Genomic DNA, 19,220 nt, shown 5'->3' with positions numbered 1-19,220 from the left:
GCCAGCCCTGTGCTGGCCCCTGAAGGCGGGCCCCCACCCTGGTACCAGGCCCTGCAGCCGGAGGAGCTCCGGTGGCTGCAGGCGCCAGAGGAAGACACGACCCCAGAAACGTCCCTGGAAGGACCTTGCCTAGAGCCTGGCCAAGGCCACAGCCAGAGGCAGCCACTACGGTACAGAGGGGCCCCCAGAGACCCTCACCCAGACAGCCAGGAAGGCAAGGGGTGGGAAGCTGCCATTCTCAGCCAGGACCCATTTAAGTCCCACCTCCTCAGCAGGAGGACTGGGCCGGCATTTAGGGTCTAGGTGGGAAGCGGGGGGCATCAGGGGTACTGTATGGGGGACTGAGAGTTTGAGTTGGGGGAGATAAGCCTAACTCCCTGGAAGCTCTGAGGGGAAGAGGATAGTAAAATATTTGAGGGTGGAGTAAAATATTTGACCTTTTCCTCCCCCCAGGTCCTAGCTAGAGTGGGTTCTGGGTGAGGTTTGGAGACAGGATAAAGCGTTTGGCCACCCTCTCCTGTCTAGTGGGTTGGAACTTGGGTTGTGAGGGGAGGGAGGAAAGTGGATATCAGGTGAGATGAGTATGTCTGGCCTCACATGCCATGTTTTACCCACCAGCTGGCTCCAGTGCCCCTCGCCCCAGAGAGTCCCTCAGGCCAGGGGTCAGGTCACAGTGAGAGCAGTATAAGGGGATCGGACTGCGGGAGATTAATGTTTCATGGCCTTAGAGTGTTGCTGTGTATCTCTCCCTTCTTCTCCCTCTTGGGAACATAAGCTGGTGGGAGTGAAGATGAGGGACCCAGGGTGGTTACACCCTAGGAGGGAGCTGCTGTCTTTCAGGGGGCAGCTGACAATCCTACCTGTGCTATGTCCGCTATGTCCCCCCAGTCCCTCCGCTCCCTCGATTCCCCTTACCTAGGGCCCTAGAGCCTTCAGGAGCCTGGAAGGTGTGCGCTAGGCTGGGTGGGTGGGAGAACTGTGGGTGCCACAGCACACGCCCTGGGTGTGTGCATTGGACACGGCCCTGTGGCATCTGTCGGGGTGGTGAGTACACCCGGGTGCGAGGAAGCCTGCTTTAGAGAACTCCCAGAGTTAAAGGGGCTGGGCAAACTCTGACAGGTCCCAGTGAAGTCACCCCAGGCTGGCCAGTGAGGACGCCCACGTGACCCCTCAGAAGGAGGTCAGAGGATCATGAGGCTGGAGTATTTGATCCCTTAAAAGCCTGTATTTATCATCAAGAATCTCAAATGGGAGCCCACAGGCCATTTTGTCCAATGAGACTGGAGTAACTCAGTCTTGTCAAAAAGGTGCACGTGTATGTGGTGTGTGTGGTGTGTGTGGTGTATGTGGTGTGTGTGTGTGTCTGTGTGTCTGTGGAGGGACGTGTGTGGGGTATGTGCATGTCTGGATCGGGGGTGGGGGAAGTCGTGGTGGATATATGTCTGTGGGCGTCTATAGGGATTTGTAGGTGAGGTGTGTGCGTCCATAGGTGTGTGGGTTTATGTGTTGAGAGTGTGTTTTTGTGGGAAGTGTCTGTATGTGTGGTATATATGTCTGTGACTGTGTGTATTTCTGTGGGGGTTGTGGGTGTGTGTCTGCAGGGTTTTTTGTGGGTGTGTGTGGGTTTATGTATAGATTTTATGTGTCTGGGGGTTGTAGGTGTGTCTTTGGGGGTCTGGGTATGTGTATGGGGTACAGGTATGTCTGCGGGGAGATGTGGGAGGGTATCCCTGGTACCATATCCCTGCAGGGGTATGTATGGAGGTTCCTGGGGGTGCAGTGATGTGCGTCTATTTGGGAAGGTGACACCCAGCTCTGTCATTCTTCCCACACCCTCAGTGCTGCCCAGGCCCAGGTGAATGGTCTGTATCTCTGTCTACAGCCATGTGTCCTGAGTTCAAGACACCTAGGAATTGACCACCTGGTTTGTGTTTAGGAGGGTGACAAGGTGGTTGTCTTCTGACCCTGGCTTGGCCATAGGGAGTAGAAAATGTCCTCTGGTTTGGGGGGACATCTTCCTGAATGGAGGAGTTTTGATCTTTTTTTTTCTTTTCATTGGAGTATAGTTGATTTACAATGTTGTGTTAGTTTCTGATGTACAGCAAAGTGATTCAGATATATAGAGATATATATAATTTTCATATTCTTTTCCATTATGGTTTATGACAGGATATTGAATCTAGTTCCCTGTGCTATACAGTAGGACCTTGTTGTCTATTTTATATATAGTAGTTTATATCTGCTAATCCCATATGCCTAATTTATCCCTCCTCCACACCCTTTCCCCTTTGGTAACCATAAATTTGTTTTTTATGTCTGTGAGTCTGTTTCTGATTTGTAAATAAGTTCATTTGTGTCATATTTTAGATTCCACATATAAGTGATATCATATGGTATTCATTTTTCTCTGACTTACTTCACTTAGTGTGATAATCTGTAGGTTCATCCATGTTGCTGCAAATGGCATTATTTCATTCTTTTTTATGGCTGAGTAGTATTCCTGAATGGAGGAGTTTTAGATCAACTTGAGTGGGGCAGGACATCTTCTCCTGCCCTCATCTGACAGCTAGCAAGTCCTCTGTGTTCTGTTAAGCACTCACACATTTCTGCAAAATGCAGCCCTACGACTAGGTGCATGTTATGTCAGGTTCTTTTCTTCCTCTTAGCATTTAGCACTTACTCATTTCTCAGCATCAGCACCAGTCACACTTGCCTCTTTATGACTATTATCATGCTCTTCCCTCTCCTGATATTGCTACCTCCAATTTCTGATTCTCTATTGCTTCTAAATGTTTCACTTCTGTGACTAACTTTGCGCACACTGCTTTTTAACTCCTACCATTGGTGATACCTCTCCCAGCTGGGTTCTCATGCCTAGGTCAAAGCTATGGATTATCTGAGTATCATCTGGGAGATTAGAGAATGTACAGTTCTCCATACACAACCGCTCATCACATTTTGGAATTGCCTGGGCAATATATGAGTGCATCAGTGGTCCCACTGCTCTATCAGCTGTGTGCAGACACATTTTTCCACGGGGTTACTCACACTTCTCTGTTCACTTCTTTGACCACCAGCCCCTGGATCTCTGAGTATGGTCAGGCAGGTTGTTCACTGCTCAAGGGCACATGGCCAAGGAATACCAAACAATGCTCCACCCACTGAATGGGGAGCAGCAGCACAGGGCTGTGTCTACCTGGTGGGGCAAGCGGGTGGCAGAAGGGCTTGCAGTAGCCCTGACAGTGAATACTGAATATAGACCCTAAATTTATATCAGTACTTTATCTATTTTGAATATTGAACTTTTATTCACCATATCCCAAATATTTTCCTTTCTGTTGCTATTATGGGCTGAATTGTGGCCCCCTCAAATTCATATGTTGAAGTCCTAACTCCCAATACCTCAGAATGTGACTGTGTTTGTAGATAAGGCCTTTAAAGAGATAATTAAGTTAGAATGAGGTCATTAGGGTGGGCCCTAATCAAATATAATTCACCTGTTATAAGAAGAGGAAATGTGGACACACAGACCCACAGAGGGAAGACCATGTAAAGATATAGGAAGACAGCCATCTACAAGCCAAGAAAAGAGGCCTCAGAAGAAACCAACCCGCTGACACCTTTATCTCAGACTTCTAGCCTCCAGAATTGTGAGCAAATAAGTTTAGATTGTTAAGCCACCCAGTCTGTGTTACTTTTACGGCAGCCCTAGCAAAGAAACACAGTTGCCTTGGTTTTTTACTTTCTTAAATTTAGTTTACATACAAAAGTTAAAAAAAAATAAACCTAGTAATAATAATAAAAAATTATTATTACTGATAATTTTATGACCTTGAAAATTAAAATTTCCCCCTCTTCCATATATTGAAATAATTTAACTATTAAACAAATGTGGAATTAATTTTGGTGTGAAATATATGAACAAGTTAAATTCTTTGCTACATAGCAGTTGTCCCGACAGCATTTATTTCAGGGGAGGAAAATTTCTTTCTCCCATTGGTGAGTTATTTGTTCCTAATGTATCAACTTAGATTCATTTGTGAAATTTCCCCCCTATGACTCTTGACTTTCTACTTTTAACCTGGTACCATAGGGCTTTTATCGTTGTCATGTTGTTTTGTGTTTTGAATTCTGGTAGGGGGAGTTGTCTGTCATTGTTCCATTGTTCTCTTGTTCTCCCCCTAAAATTCTCTGGCGTTCTTACCAATTGATTTTTGTTTCTGGATGAATTCTGCAGTCACTTCAGGAAGTTTGACAAAAGGCCTCCATTGAAATTTCAATGGCCATGGTATGAAATTTGTATATTGGCTTGGAGACTACCTTTATTCCCCTCTGTCTTGTGCGAGGGGTTATTTATTTAAATTATCATTTACCTCTCCCATTAGGGTTTTATAACTTTCTTGAATGACTGTTGAATGTGACAGGTCTGGCCTTTGTGGTAAGACCACCTCAACAGACTCTGGAGAATCTGGGACCCGTCCAGTCCTTGGAATCAGCTCACTCTGTGGGGTCAGGGCCTGGGACCACACTCGGGGAGGACAAGGGCATCTTGCTCTTGTTTTGACACCCACCTCCTTTCCACTGGCTCCAGGTCCTTCTCATCTATCCAACTGGCCGTTTCCTGGGTAGGGTCCCTACCTTTCCCACCCCAAATCCATCCTGTCACCTCCTGGCTGTATTAGTTTCCCAGGGCTGCTGTAACCACAAACTGGGTGACTTAATAGAAATTTATTATCTCACAGTTCTGGAAGCTAGAAGTCCAAAGCAAGGTGTCAGCAGGGCCTTGCTCCATCTGAAACCTGTAGGGGAATCCTTCCTTGCCCCTTTCTAGCTTCTGATAGTTTGGCAATCGTTGATGTTCACTGACTTGTAGATGGATCACTCCAATCCTCCGTCTTCACAAGGCGTTCTCCCTGCATCTCTCTCTTCACAAGGCCATCTTCTTAAAGAACACCAGACATATTGAATTAGGGACCAACCCTACTCCAGTATTACCCCATCCTAATTACAGCTCAAACAGTTCTATTTCCAAATAAGGTCACATTCTGGGTACTTGGGGTTAGGACTTCAACATATCTTTTATGAGGGGGGCACAACTCAGCCCATAGCACTGGCTGGCCCACATGCTCCTCCCACCCCTAAGTCCCCTGATGTGTATTTTACCACCTTCCCTTCTGGTCGAGTCCTGCTTTCCCTGCCCAGGTCCCTTCTTTCTGCCTGGACCCTACTGATTGATAGCCCCACCCCCCCTGCTGTGCCCTCAGCTGACCTCTTGTTTCTCCCACCAGGCATGATGACCTGAAGGAGATGCTGGACACCAACAAGGATTCCCTCAAGCTGGAGGCCATGAAGAGGATTGTGGCGGTGAGGGGGGAAGGAGGGGCCTCCCTTGGGCGAGGGGCCTGGGGATCAAAGAGCAGCTCTCCTCGGCTCCTTGTGGACCTTCTCCTAATGAGAGCCGGCATCCTTCTTCTCCCCCTTCCTTGACCCCACCACCAGATGATCGCCCGGGGAAAGAATGCCTCAGACCTGTTTCCTGCCGTGGTGAAGAACGTGGCCTGTAAGAACATAGAGGTGAGCGCTACCTGGTGTGGGGTCTCTCATGCCCACCTCCACCAGGTGGGCATAAATAAACTGGAGCTGGTTGGGGGTGAGGAAGGGAACAATCCAGTCCTTGGGGTGGGGGGGCAATCTGCTCAGAAAGTTCCTGGTCCAGGAAAAGACACACCATCTAGACATCCCTGAACTAGATGTGGATCAGAGCAAAGGAGCCAGGGTACACCCAGGGTGCTTTCCCCATGGACCACAGCCAGCTGGGGTGATGACCTCTCATGGGGTAGGAGCACCAGTCCCTGCTGAGAAGCCCACTCCCCCCCAGGTGAAGAAGCTTGTCTACGTGTACCTGGTGCGCTACGCCGAGGAGCAGCAAGACCTAGCCCTGCTGTCCATCTCCACCTTCCAACGCGGCCTAAAGGTCAGAGGTCTCCGTTTGCCTCCCTGGGGTCTGGGCCTTGTGGGTGCTGTATTGGAGGAGTGAACCCAGGGAGACGTCTGAGCATGGGGGGACAGGCTCTGGAGGCCTTTTCCTACCTGCCTAAAGTTGGGAGAGTCAGAGGAGGCTGTGATGATGGCTGCCTCAAACGTGAACCACTTGAGCCCCTGACATTGGCCCTCACCCCCATTGATGTAAAGGGACTGAGGCCCACAGCCAGGCGGAAGTCTGCCTTCTTAGGACAGGGCTGTGTGCGGGGAGCTGCTGACCTGGATTCCTCACCTCTGGGTGTCGGAGCCTTGGCACTGGCAGGTTCACCTGGTCTGTGTATCTATCTGTGGAGAACAATGGCTTTGGAACCTTTTCACCTGGAACTGGGTGAGGAGGACAAAAGGGTTTATTGAAAACAAATGAGCTCCATGGAGAGGAAAACCACAAAGTTCATCGAGCAGGAGAGCAGCCTCAGATGTGGAGACTGGGTTCCACGGTCAGCACAGAGAACATAAAGATAAGACCATTCCATTTTCAGTAAGTTCAATACAGCCAATGATTCCTTGAGCGTTGGGACACATTGATTATTCTGTTTAGCACCAGAAGAAGTAGTTGACTTGTCTCAGATGCCCCAGTGTATGTAAAATATCCACCTTTAAAGACCTGGATCACATTTGTTGTGGTGAAATGCTCTTTGAGGCAGGCAGAAATTGAAATCACCCAAGGGAAGGGACAGTGGGAAGAATTCAAGTCCCTTAGAATTCAGTGGAGAGACTTGCCTGGTGGCGCAGTGGTTAAGAATCCACCTGACAGTGCAGGGGACACGGGTTTGATCCCTAGTCCAGGAGGATCCCACGTGCCGTGGAGCAACTAAGCCTGTGCACCACAACTACTGAGCCCATGTGCCACAACTACTGAAGCCGGCGTGCCTAAAGCCCATGATCCGCAACAAGAGAAGCCACCGCAATGAGAAGCCCGCACATCACAAGGAAGAGTAGCCCCCACTCGCCGCAACTAGAGAAAGCTGGCGTGCAGCAGTGAAGACCCAACGCAGCCATTAATTAATTAATTAAAAAAATAATGCAGTGGAGGCTGAATCCCCCCACACTATTTAAACTGAATATTCTCGCCTTTCGTTTTGTATATTAAATGCAGGCATGATAGTCTCCACTGGGTGGTTTTCTGGTTAGGATAAGATTTCTTCTGGGTAGAGAAGGCAACATCACTGCTGTTCTATTCTCTCCCCAATCAGACTCTTCAGCTCTGATTACAGCTGTTAACTCCTCTAGTCTTTCCACACGTTTAGTTCAAATTCCTGTGAGAGGGACTCTAAAAGGTCCAGCTCATCTTGTCGTGTTCAGCTGATGCTGTAGGCCGTTGAGCAGACTGAGAGTTGACTGCCAAAACCCGGGGCGCGCGCGCCCCTGGTTCAATCTGCTCTGGCCAGCAGGAGGGGATGACAGAGTCTGCTTCTCTGAGGTGGGGCAGAAAGCATGGGCACTTGCATATACCATTCTTTCATTCAGCAAACACTTGGGTATTTCTATGCCAAACACTATGCTAGGTTATTTTTAAAGGTCAAAACCAGGACTTCCCTGGCAGTCCAGTGGTTAAGACTTCGCTGCACTCCCAGTGTAGGGGGGACAGGTTCGATCCCTGGTTGGGGAAAATCCCACATGCGTGGCATGGCCAAAAAGAAGTCAAAACCATACAATCTATCAGAGTGGCTTGACTCGGGGTTAAATCATTTTATAAGAAACATTCTGGAAATTTTGCACGGATTTTTACTTTGACCTGAGTTTCTACAGTCTGCCCCTTTTCCCTTTTTGGAAAACCAGAGCTCATTTAGTCCATCTCAGTGCAGTGATTTCTCTAGAACAGTGGTCAGCAAACTTTTCTGTATACTGCCAGGTGATAGTAGTTTAGGCTGTGCAAGCCATCCAGTCTCAACCATGCAACTGCTCGATTTTGCCCTTGTATGAAAACGGCCATAAATGAGTGGGCATGGCTGGGTTTGCATACATTTTTATTTATAAAAAGGGCAGAAGACAGATTTGGCCTGGGGACTGTAGTGTGCCAACCTTTGCTCTAGAACATCTCTGACAGGTCATCTCCAGTGATACAGACCTCACTCCTTCATAAGGCAACTTGCTGCTTCTTAAGACAACTACAACTGTTTTTTGTTTTTATTGAAGTATAGTTGATTTACAATGTTATATTAGTTTTAGGTGTGGATTACAACTTTTTTAAAACCAATGTATTGTTTTGAAACCTCCATCACCATAATTTTTAAAAATTTATTTCAGGCTCACAGAAGGCATAAAGAATAATATAATGAATATATACCCAGCATAAGAAATGAAAGATTTATCAAACAGCCAAAGTCCCCTATGTATCTTCTCCTGCTTATTATTCATATACATGTATTTATTCTTTTATTACTTATTATTGCATTCCTAAATAATGTATAATATTGTTTTGTAAGCAGTATCTTATATGTGTTCCTCTAAAACTCACTTTCTTTTTGTTATTACTACTGTTAGCGAGGGCTTTCCTGCACATTAGAACCAGCCTTTTCTGTCAGCCCAGGCTGAGGCTTTGTTTGCTTTGCAGCCCACTAATGTTGGCTCACTTCAGACAAACCTCCAGTTGGCAAGCAGATAATCTAGGTCTCCCTATATCCTGTCTTTATGCAATTGGTTCCTTGAATCTCCTATGAAACCCTACTATATTCCATTTTATAAGTTTAGCACAGTATCCAAGCCAGGGTGATGCTGAATCTTAATTTTGTCCTCCTGATTTTGTGTCTTCCTCCAAGATGCTGATAAGCTATTCAGACCAGGGCAACAGACTATGAATCCCATATATCATGCTTCCAGGATGACACTCATCTGTTAGTAAATCTTCCCCAAGTACCGCATTTTACCAAACTGTGGATCCACCTAACTGCAATCAGCTGGTATTTTCCCATCTTGTTAGGAAGGATTTTAGCAGCAAGAAAATTTCTTAACACCTTTCACGTGCAAAGGGCTGTGGTTATCCAGAGATAAAATAGACATGAATTCTGCTCTTAAAATGCTTACGTATTAAATGAAACAAAAGGCCTACATCAAAAATGGCAATCCAGGAAACGCCATGAGAGACTCCCACAAATGCTTTGCTGAAATCAAGATACATACTGTTAATAGCTACCAGCCTAGTTACCCTAGCAAAACGAAAAAGGGATTTTGGGGGATAACTTCCTGTGAATCCATAATCATTTCCAAATAAAGTGTTAAATGAAAAAGGAAAATAGGTTTTAGCAGTGGATGTGATATGATTTGACTCACAGACTCCTGCTTTTAAAATAAGTGCTTTGAAACCATCTGTTTAAAAATTAATTCCAGAATTTTAACAGGGATTACCATAATTTTCACCTGTAATTTTGTGGCTCTTCCCTTTCTCCATTTTAGAAAATCAGGGTAGCATCTACCCTTTAGTGTCCCAGCACCTCTCCCACTGTCCACCGTCCTCCAAGATTAACGGTAATTTACAGCTGCTGCTGCTCTTGTAATCTCCTGATTACAATACACTGTGTCTAAGGCTCTTCTCAGGTGTCTGTAGGATGCAATAAGAGCAAAGAGAAGGGGCTTACACACCTATTCTCTTTTTTTAAAGCAATCAACAATGGTGTAATACCATTTTTGTTATTTATTTTTGGCTGCGTTGGGTCTTCGTTGCTGTGTGCGGGCTCTCTCTAGTTGCGACAAGCAGGGGCTACTCTTTTGTTGTGGTGCGTGGGCTTATTGCCGTGGCTTCTCTTGTTGCGGAGCACGGGCTCTAGGTGCGCGGGCTTCAGTAGTTGCAGCTCGTGGGCTCTAGAGCGTAGGCTCGGTAGTTGTGGTGCACAGGCTCAGTTGCTCCGCGGCATGTGGGATCTTCCCGGACCAGGGCTCGAACCCGTGTCCCCTGCATTGGCAGGCGGATTCTTAACCACAGCGCCACCGGGGAAACCCCACACCTATTCTCTTTTAAACACTGTGGAGGAAGAGGAAGAAGGGCAGGTTTGAGAGGTTGCTGGGAGAGAGGACTGTAAGGATGAACTCTCGGAAAGGGAGACCAGGTTGCATTTGCTGGCAGTCCCCTCCAGCATAAACACAAAGACACCCTCCCCCTCCACACACTCCCCTAAGGAACAAGAACTTTAGGTGTTCTGAAAGTTTGCCACTCTTCCTGAGAGTGAAGCAGCCAATGCCACATACGTTCAGGTGTCAGATTTCTGCAGCAGGGCCGAGAGTCGGTGCCTTCAGGCAGCTCCCCCCCAGGTACCCAGCACTAGCACATCATCCAGGCCCCAGAGAGGAGGCAGGGAAGCAAGAGCTGGTGGTGACTAGGGACAGTGAGTTCCACAGGCGTGGCCTCTGCCCTCAGGCCACCTGCTGCCCTCTCATGGCTCTGCCTCCACCTCTGCTCTTAGGACCCCAACCAGCTGATTCGTGCCAGCGCCCTCCGCGTCCTGTCTAGCATCCGTGTGCCCATCATCGTGCCCATCATGATGCTAGCCATCAAGGAAGCTGCCTCGGATATGTCGCCCTATGTGCGGAAGACAGCTGCCCACGCCATCCCCAAGCTCTACAGGTATACCCCAAGCCCCCGCCCACCCCTGGCCTCTCCCAAGTCTTGCAGGCTGCTTTTGGTTTTGCTTGTTTTTTTTATTTTGTTTTGTTTTTCTCTTCAGATGGTTTAAGGCAGTTTGGGGAACTGACAGAGATGGAGGACATTGAAGGCAGTGGCTCATACCTCTTTATGAATAGGGTTGGGGTGAGGGAGGTGAGCACAGCTTGGGCGGATATTGGGAAGGCTGGAGACGGGGGAGGGGCAATCCCGCTCAACAGTTTCTCCCTCAGTTTGGATTCTGACCAGAAGGACCAGCTGATAGAGGTCATTGAGAAGCTTCTGGCGGACAAGACCACGGTGCGTATGTGGACACACAGGGACGGGTGGTGAAAAGGAGCCAGGAAGAGGCCCCTGTGTCCTTCCTGTTCATGTGCTCTTGCCTCTGTCGGTTCCCCAGCTGGTGGCGGGCAGCGTGGTGATGGCCTTCGAGGAGGTGTGCCCAGAGCGCATCGACCTGATCCACAAGAACTACCGGAAACTCTGTAACCTGCTCATCGACGTGGAGGAGTGGGGCCAGGTGGTCATCATCAGCATGCTCACCCGCTACGCCCGCACGCAGTTCCTGAGCCCCACCCAGAACGTGAGTGGCCCAGACCCCCAGGCGGGACCCCAGCCCTCGCGCTAGCAGAGTGGGTAGGCGGGTCTCCGGGAGGAGGTGCCCACTGTCCCGCCTGTCTCCCCCTCCAGGAGTCTCTGCTGGAGGAGAACCCCGAGAAAGCCTTCTACGGCTCCGAGGAGGACGAGGCCAAGGGCCCGGGGTCGGAGGCAGCGGCCTCCGCGGCGGTGCCGGCCCGAAAGCCCTACGTCATGGACCCCGACCACCGGCTGCTGCTGCGCAACACAAAGCCGCTCCTGCAGAGCCGCAGCGCCGCCGTGGTCATGGCGGTGGCGCAGCTCTACTTCCACCTGGCGCCCAAGGCGGAGGTGGGCGTCATCGCCAAGGCTCTCGTGCGCCTGCTGCGCAGCCACAGGTGCGCGCCCGCCCCGCCCACGCCCGGGGGCCGGCTCGCCCCGCTTCCCCCCCCCCCCACCCAGAGCTCCTGACACCCTCCGCCCCAGCCCACCTATTCCCCGCCCAGATCCCAGTCCTGCCCTCCCCGCGCTGGTGCCCTCCCCACACCGGTCCTCTCCTCCCTCCTATTCTGCCCACCTCCCTTCTCCCGACCTGCTGCCCCAGCCGAGGGGCCCAGGTACCTCTGACCCCTCCTCTCCACAGCGAGGTGCAGTACGTGGTGCTCCAGAACGTGGCCACCATGTCCATCAAGCGCCGGGTGAGCAAGTGACCAAGGCCTGCCCTCGCGGTCCGAGGAGTGTCTCCTGCGGGGCTAGGGGTACTGGGGAAAGGCAGGATGGGGGGAATGCCCTGGCTGTGCAGAGTGTGGGAAGGAGAGACCCCAAATGCAGGTGGAGAAGCAGGGCCTGGATCCCGAGGGCCGCTGAGGGAGGAAAGCCTGATGAAGAAAGACCGAGTTAGATCTGAGAAGGAGGGAAGAATCCAGGACTACAGGACAGTGAGGGGCAGGAAAGATGCTGGGTCCTGGGTCAGGAGAGGAGGAGGGGTGCTCTGGAGGAGAAGCAGGTCTCAGGCTGAGGTGGAGCTCCCTGGGGCTGCCTCTCTCGTGCCAGGGTATGTTTGAGCCGTACCTGAAGAGCTTCTACATCAGGTCCACCGACCCCACCCAGATCAAGATCCTGAAGGTGAGTGATGGACAGACGTGCCTGTGGACTTTCTGTCCCCCACCCCCATGACCCACTTGAATATCCACAGTGGCCACCTTGGTGCCTGCCTGTTTCAGGGGCTGAGCCCACCGTTGCTCCAGCCAAAAGTGTTTGCTCAGGAAGCCAGGCTAATGATAGTGGGGGGACAGGGTGAACGGAGCTGCCCTTTGCCCAGTACCTGTTATACACCTGCCACTTTTCACGTATGAAGTAATTCGATTTTCATAATCACCTCAGGAAGTGTACATTATCTCTATTTTATAAAAATGTAGACTTAAGGAGATGAGGTAACTACCGAAGGTCAGGTCTGCTACTCCCAATTCATACTTTCCCTTGGGACTTCCTTGGCGGTCCAGTGGTTAAGACTCCGCGCTTCCAATGCAGGGGGCTAGGGTTCAATCTCTGGTCGGGGGACTAAGATCCCACATGCTGTGTGGTGCAGGCAAAAAAAAAAAAAAAGAATTCATACTTTCCCTGCTGCAGTCTCTGTCTTCTACCCACAGTGTAATTACCCTCACACACCTACGCCCTCAGGCTGTCGTGCAGACATACCACCACAGAAAAGGCGGCAGGAGCCCATACCCACGTTCCATCCCTGCTCTGCCTCATTATTGAGTAACTTCCTTCAGCAACAGTTAATTCTCCTAACCCTTCTGAGTACCTATTGTGCATCTCATGGCTAGATCTAGGGGTATCTAAGGGTACAACAGAGAACAAACCAATCAGGTACCCTGCCCTTGTGGAGCTTACAAAATCTCGCTGGGGTGAGGAGGAGACATTGGGCAGCTAATGACACAGCACAGGTAAAAATCCATTTGTGAAATAGGATGTAAAAGGAAAGTGCAGAGAGCTGTATGAGCATAAATAGGTGGACCTGATCTAGTCTGGTGTCAGGGAAGTTTTCCTTCAGGAGGGGAGGCTTGAGCTGAGGACTGAGACATGAACATGAATTCTCTAGGTAAATGCAGGGACAAGAATGGGAAGAGGTGCTCCACACAGAGGAAACAGCATATGTAAAGGCCAACAGGAGGGTTGTGATTAAAGGCCAACAGGAGGGTTGTGATTAAAGGCCTGTATGACTGGGGCATAGAGGGTAAGGGGGAGAATGGTGGGAGATCAAGAACTTACAGACCATGGAACGGATGTTGGTCTTTATCCTAAAAGCAACTGGAGGCTTTAACTTTTCCTTGAAGGTAGAGAGGTGACATGATCGTACTACAAGCATACTCTTTCAGGGAGTCCATTTAAGAAGCAAACTGGTCCTCCTGCATTTTGGATAAGTTTCATGATCTGTCAGTTCTCTCATCAATCTAAGGATGATGCAGGGCTGTCCCGCCTGAGGAATGTTTTCTGGTTGGTGAAGTGTGTGTTTGGAGTGAAGGTTTATGAAAGCACAGAAAGCCCACTGGCCACCCTGCCCATTTTCTGACTCCCTGCAGCTGGAAGTGTTGACTAACCTCGCCAATGAGACCAACATCCCTACTGTCCTACGGGAATTCCAGGTACGGGCCAGGGGCCAGCTTATAGTCAGGCCCATGAGAGTTGTCCTGCAGCTCCTTGTGCTTATGAGAATCGGCCTGGTGGGGCAAACCTTCTCTTAAAAGCCCAAAGTGGAGAAATTTATTTTACGTCCCCTCCCACCGCCTTCTACTGGCTTTGGGTTAGGGAATCACTGGGTGACAGGTGAGGCTGTCATTCCTTTTCCCAGAGTTTAGTCTCTGACATGATGAGTCATTGAATGAGGGGTAACAGCTTTCTGGAAGGCCACCCTCAAGCCTGCAGAGTCACTGCCGAGTCAAGTCTGGGGGATCACTGCCTTCCGGGGGTCACTCTGTTGTGGTGTCCACAGACCTACATTCGCAGCATGGACAAGGACTTTGTGGCAGCCACGATCCAGGCCATTGGGCGCTGTGCAACTAACATAGGCCGAGTCCGTGACACCTGTCTCAACGGCCTGGTGCAGCTGTTGTCCAACCGTGATGGTCAGTGTTTGTCTGTCTGCATATCCAACTTTGATGACTAGTGGGTGCTGCCTGCATGTCTGACTCTGATGGCCAGTGGGTATCCACCTGTCTGTCCAGGAACAATGTGTATTCATCTGTCTGTCTGCCTCAATTAGTATCCAAGTGCTCCCACGTCTCTGAGGGCCACTGGAGAAGTACAGGGGGTTGAGGAACACAGCCAAGGGGCTGGGGGCATTGCTGGTGTGCCTGTTCATTGTGTGTGGTCATCTGACTGTCCCGGGCTCATTTCCTGTCCTGCAGAGCTTGTGGTCGCAGAGTCAGTGGTCGTCATTAAGAAGCTGCTGCAGATGCAGCCAGCACAGCACGGAGAGATCATCAAACACTTGGCAAAGCTCACAGACAACATCCAGGTCAGGGAGTGACCCCGTTTCCTTTCTCAACCCAGTGTCCTCCTCATGATTTTAAGACCCTATAATTAAACACTAGCCTTAATAAAAAATCAACTTCCAAACCTTCCCTACTGGCTCGAAAGGTCTTAAGGTGGGAGGAGGGGAAAGATGAGACCATGTGACCCTGGTTCGCCTTCCCTTTGGGGATCCCTTGCTGAGCTTCAGCCTGTACCACCACTCAGGTTTTCTCTAAAGTTCTGACCGAGGGTGGCCAATTGACTAGTCCTGTGTTTTTGTGTCACACTGCCAAGTTGAAACATTCAAGCAAAGGCATTCCTGAAGATTCAGGGAGAATAACAAGGCAGTAAAGCATTGAGGGTACAGTGGATCCAGAAAATCAGTCTTTTATACTAAACTGTGGCTGATTTTGGGGCTTGAAGGCTCTGCCCATGCTAATGAAACCCTAGGGAAAAGGGGAGAGGCTGCCTGGGAAATACCCAACCTTTAATCTCTCTCCCATCACCTCCCACTCCTATTTCCAGAGAAGCCCACGATACAACAGGCCAGCACAGATGGGAGGAGTGCCGATTCCTTGGCAGACCAGGTGCCCACCCACATTCCCACGTTTACCCCAGACCTGACTCCTCTCCCACACCCACAGGTGCCCATGGCCCGAGCCAGCATCCTGTGGCTCATTGGCGAGTACTGTGAGCACGTCCCCAGGATTGCACCCGACGTCCTGAGAAAAATGGCTAAGTCCTTCACAGCCGAGGAGGACATCGTCAAGCTGCAGGTCATCAACCTGGCAGCCAAGCTCTACCTGACCAACTCTAAGCAGGTACAGATTGAGAGATGCCTCCTAAAACACTCTGAGCCCCAGAAACAGCCCAGGCAGTATTCTGTGGGCCCTCACCAGGTAGGCATGAACTTTAGCACCTCTTTTTTTTGTCACTTTTTTTTCTTTTTTGTATTTTATTTTATTTCTATTAATTTTTATTGCAGTATAGTTGATTTACAATGTTGTGTTAGGTTCTTCTGTACAGCAAAGTGATTCAGTTATACATATATCAGCGCCTCTTTCTGAAGAGGGAGTTCAGGACAGGTGTCTGGTCTGCCCAGGTGACCAGTGTTCCCCCAGTGTCCACAGCTACTCCAGGGCCCCAAGGGCCTAGTAGGGATGGTGACCACTGTTGAAGAGGCTCTTCTATGGGGCTGTGACTTCCAGTCTGGCAGTGGGTGTGTCCCTACCTGCTGCCTTTGGAACACTGGGGCCAGGGGGAGGGCCCAGCAGTGATAGGCACTGACGGGAGAATATGTGTCCCAGGAGATGTGGTCTCTGCTTCCTCCCAAAGCTTGGTGATGCTTTGCCAGTCTATGCCGGGGATGAGAGGGCAAGTCACTGCTCAGGCTTGGGTGGTATTGGCAGCCATTGTCTTTACTAAGGTGAAAGGTTATGAGGGGCACCATAGCCAAGGACATGGCTCAACTGAGCTGGAATATCAGGATATTAAAAACCTCTTGAGTGTCCAGCAGCCTCTGAGATGGTCCCAGGAGATTCTGCTAAAAACAAAGTGTAATGTTCAGAGCTTCTCAAGGTACTGGGGACACCAAGCACCCTGACAGTCCCCACACTCAGTTAAGTGAGGCAGGGGTTGGCAAACTACCGCCCATGGACCAAGTCTGGCCTGCTGCCTGTTGTTGTAGATAAAATTTTATTGGGACGCAGCCACGTTCATTCATTTGTTTATTGTCCGTGGATGTTGTCGCTGCGATAGAGTCCATATGGCCTGCAAAGCCTGAAATAGTTACTCGCACCCTTTATAGACAGAGCTTGCCAACCCTTGGAGCAAAGCACCTGGGCCGTACCCTGTAGATTGTGGCGTTCCTGCTGGCCTGAAGGTGGCCTCTTTGCCGTCCCATGGAGTCTTTGGATGTGGCACTTGTGCGTCTTCTGTGGCTCTTTTTTTTTTTTTTTTTTTTGCGGTACACGGGCCTCTCACTGTTGTGGCCTCTCCCGTTGCGGAGCACAGGCTCTGGACGCGCAGCCTCAGCGGCCATGGCTCACGGGCCCAGCCGCTCCGTGGCAGGTGGGATCCTCCCGGACCGGGGCACAAACCCACGTCCCCCGCATCGGCAGGTGGACTCTCAACCACTGCGCCACCGGGGAAGCCCATTCTGTGGCTCCTTTGATCCACGGTGGCTAGAGTGGGCCCCAGGGACGCAAGCTGGGGAGGCAGGGCCATCACATGCCGGGACTCTTGTCAGGAGCTGGAAAGGACAGCAGTTGTGTAGAAGCAATGAGGGGCTGGATCTGTGGGTGTCAGTATTGTGGGAGAAGCAGATTGGAGACAGAGAAGTTAGAGGGAACACCACTGGAAGCCTTCAAACAAATATTTGTGTGCCTCCTTTATTCAAGTGGGAGGAAGGAGCAGGTTGGAGGAACGTTTGAATAGATGAAGCAGCCTGGGTGGGTAGCGCCCTGGTAGAGGGGGCGTCTGAAAGGCTCAGGACTGAGCCAGAGTGGTGCTGTTGGCATGTTTTCATTAGCCTGGTGTGCTCACGTGGCATTTCCCCAAGTTGTCACTGTTAGCTACATGCACATTTATTCATGAATTTATTTAACACGCATTTCCCGAGTACCCACTATGCCTGGCACTGAGCTATGTCCTGGGGTGATGACAATGAGCGAGACATGTTTACTGGCCTGCAAGTGCTCATAGCCAAGTAGAGGAAACAGCACAAAACGCAGAGCAATAAGGGCTGGAGTCAGGGTTGGCACAGAGAGCTGAGGGTATATATATAGCTGAACGCCTCTCCTAGGCAGGACACAGGGGTCCCAGCCCCCATCAGGCCACCCAGAGTAGGCTGTTCAGGCAAATGGAACCTCCAGGCACCCTTTACCCTAAGGCCAGTCCTTCCAGGCGTAGGCCCCTTAGAATGGTTCTTTGACTCGATAACGAGAGCTTTCCTCCTTCCTACCCTCCCTATCTTTCTCTCTTCTTTCTTCTCAGCCTGTTCTGGGAGTGGTGGAGGAAGGGGAATTGTTGGCACACTAGGAGAGAGGTGGTCTGGATGTGTCCATGTCTGTCCTGGCAAAACAGCAATGATACTTCCCCCATCCCAGTACCAAGGGTGACATTCTGGACCTGCCACAAGGCCACAGCAATCCCAGCCATCCCGCCCACCTGCTGAGCCATCCATTGCCTGCCAGATTCCGGCCCAGGCTGAGGCCAAGGAGATGAGGGTCCAGGCCTGGATGCAGCACTGACTGGCTCCTTAGCCTGGGGAAAGTCACTTAATGACTCTGGTTCTCCCCCGTAAATGGGCGCAGTAGCGCCCACCTCTCAGAAGGGTTATGGAGATGACATGAGGTAGTGAAGCACCTAGCACAGTATTTGACACTAGAACGCACTCCATAAATGGTGGCTACCACTGTCATTTTGTGACAGGTTAGACTAGGTCAGGATCAGGGCAGAAACTGAGATTTGTGGTCCTGGGATGTGGCTACCTTGACTGCAGGCTGTGAACCCCATATGACTTGAGCAAACCCATAGGATCGCTGCAGTTTGCTCTGATCTCATTAGGACCTTCCAGGGAGGATCGTGGCCTCTGAGACCCCTGGGCTGCTCAGAATCTACTATGTGGGTCAATGGGGCGTGAGGGCAGCCCCTGCCAGGGGGATTCCTATGTGTTCCCCCTTTCTCTTTTTGTCACCTAGTTCCCCCCAGGTGATGGAGCCTAGAAAATGTGAGGTCTAGCAGAATGTTCCAGACCTTCACTCACTCTGGCACCTCAGGGTGGAAAGATTGGCCCAGCCTGGACTGGGTGGTGTAGGAGTGGGCCTAGGGCAGTGGGGACCACAAGCCTGAGGAAGAATGGCACCCAGGGCCAAGAGGGAGGTTTCCAGAAGGGCAAGCTCTGTTGCTGGCCAAGTCAGTTGTCAGAGTTGGCGTTGGGAGTCAGGGCCGGGGAGGAGGGAGAGAATGCAGGGTCTGGCACAATGGCAGGTTGGGAGGGAAAGTCAGCTGGAGGCAGCAGTGCTTGGAGCTGTTGGCCAGAAGAATCTGGTTCATGGACTTCCCTGGCGGCCCAGTGGTTAAGACTCCGCACTTCCACTGCAGGGGACACAGGTTCGATCCCTGGTCGGGGAACAAAGATCCCACAAGCCACAGGCATGGCACACACACAAAAAAAGAATCTGGTTCAGAGACCTCCTGTGTCCCCACCCTCTGTGATGGCTACTGACCCACTTCTTGTCCCCCAGACCAAGCTGCTGACTCAGTATGTGCTGAGTCTGGCCAAGTATGACCAGAATTACGATATCCGAGACCGAGCACGCTTCACCCGGCAGCTCATCGTCCCTTCGGAGCAGGGTGGGGCCCTCAGCCGTCATGCCAAGAAGCTCTTCCTGGCACCCAAACCAGCTCCAGTCTTGGAGTCATCCTTCAAAGGTGGGAGCTGAAATCCAGAGTAACCTTCCTGGGGGAAGGGGAGAATTGGCCAGCAACC

At 50.6% G+C, this 19,220-nt stretch overlaps 1 protein-coding gene across 5 annotated transcripts in view; it reads left to right on the top strand.

Annotated features, from left to right (window-relative positions):
* The window catches only part of AP3B2 (adaptor related protein complex 3 subunit beta 2), a 63,432-nt gene that overhangs the window by 35,769 nt on the left and 8,443 nt on the right, over positions 1-19,220 (top strand). For 3 of the 5 annotated variants that reach the window (XM_067698059.1, XM_067698049.1, XM_067698033.1), the window contains 14 exons: positions 5,289-5,364; positions 5,500-5,574; positions 5,879-5,974; positions 10,440-10,600; positions 10,858-10,936; positions 11,037-11,219; positions 11,327-11,610; positions 11,856-11,910; positions 12,266-12,337; positions 13,798-13,860; positions 14,208-14,340; positions 14,623-14,732; positions 15,373-15,549; positions 18,976-19,162. In XM_067698059.1, coding sequence (XP_067554160.1) covers positions 5,308-5,364; positions 5,500-5,574; positions 5,879-5,974; positions 10,440-10,600; positions 10,858-10,936; positions 11,037-11,219; positions 11,327-11,610; positions 11,856-11,910; positions 12,266-12,337; positions 13,798-13,860; positions 14,208-14,340; positions 14,623-14,732; positions 15,373-15,549; positions 18,976-19,162 — 1,732 coding nt within the window. In that variant the 5' untranslated portion in view covers positions 5,289-5,307. Of the gene's footprint in view, positions 1-5,288; positions 5,365-5,499; positions 5,575-5,878; positions 5,975-10,439; positions 10,601-10,700; positions 10,937-11,036; positions 11,220-11,326; positions 11,611-11,855; positions 11,911-12,265; positions 12,338-13,797; positions 13,861-14,207; positions 14,341-14,622; positions 14,733-15,372; positions 15,550-18,975; positions 19,163-19,220 lie in introns of those variants that run through there. The other 2 variants (XM_067698042.1, XM_067698069.1) reach the window with 2 other exon arrangements.

Source organism: Pseudorca crassidens, chromosome 1 (genome assembly GCF_039906515.1).
Source record: "Pseudorca crassidens isolate mPseCra1 chromosome 1, mPseCra1.hap1, whole genome shotgun sequence".
Lineage (NCBI taxonomy): Eukaryota > Metazoa > Chordata > Mammalia > Artiodactyla > Delphinidae > Pseudorca > Pseudorca crassidens.
The sequence above is the reverse complement of the archived record's forward strand: the minus strand, read 5'-3'. Positions and strand labels throughout refer to the sequence as shown.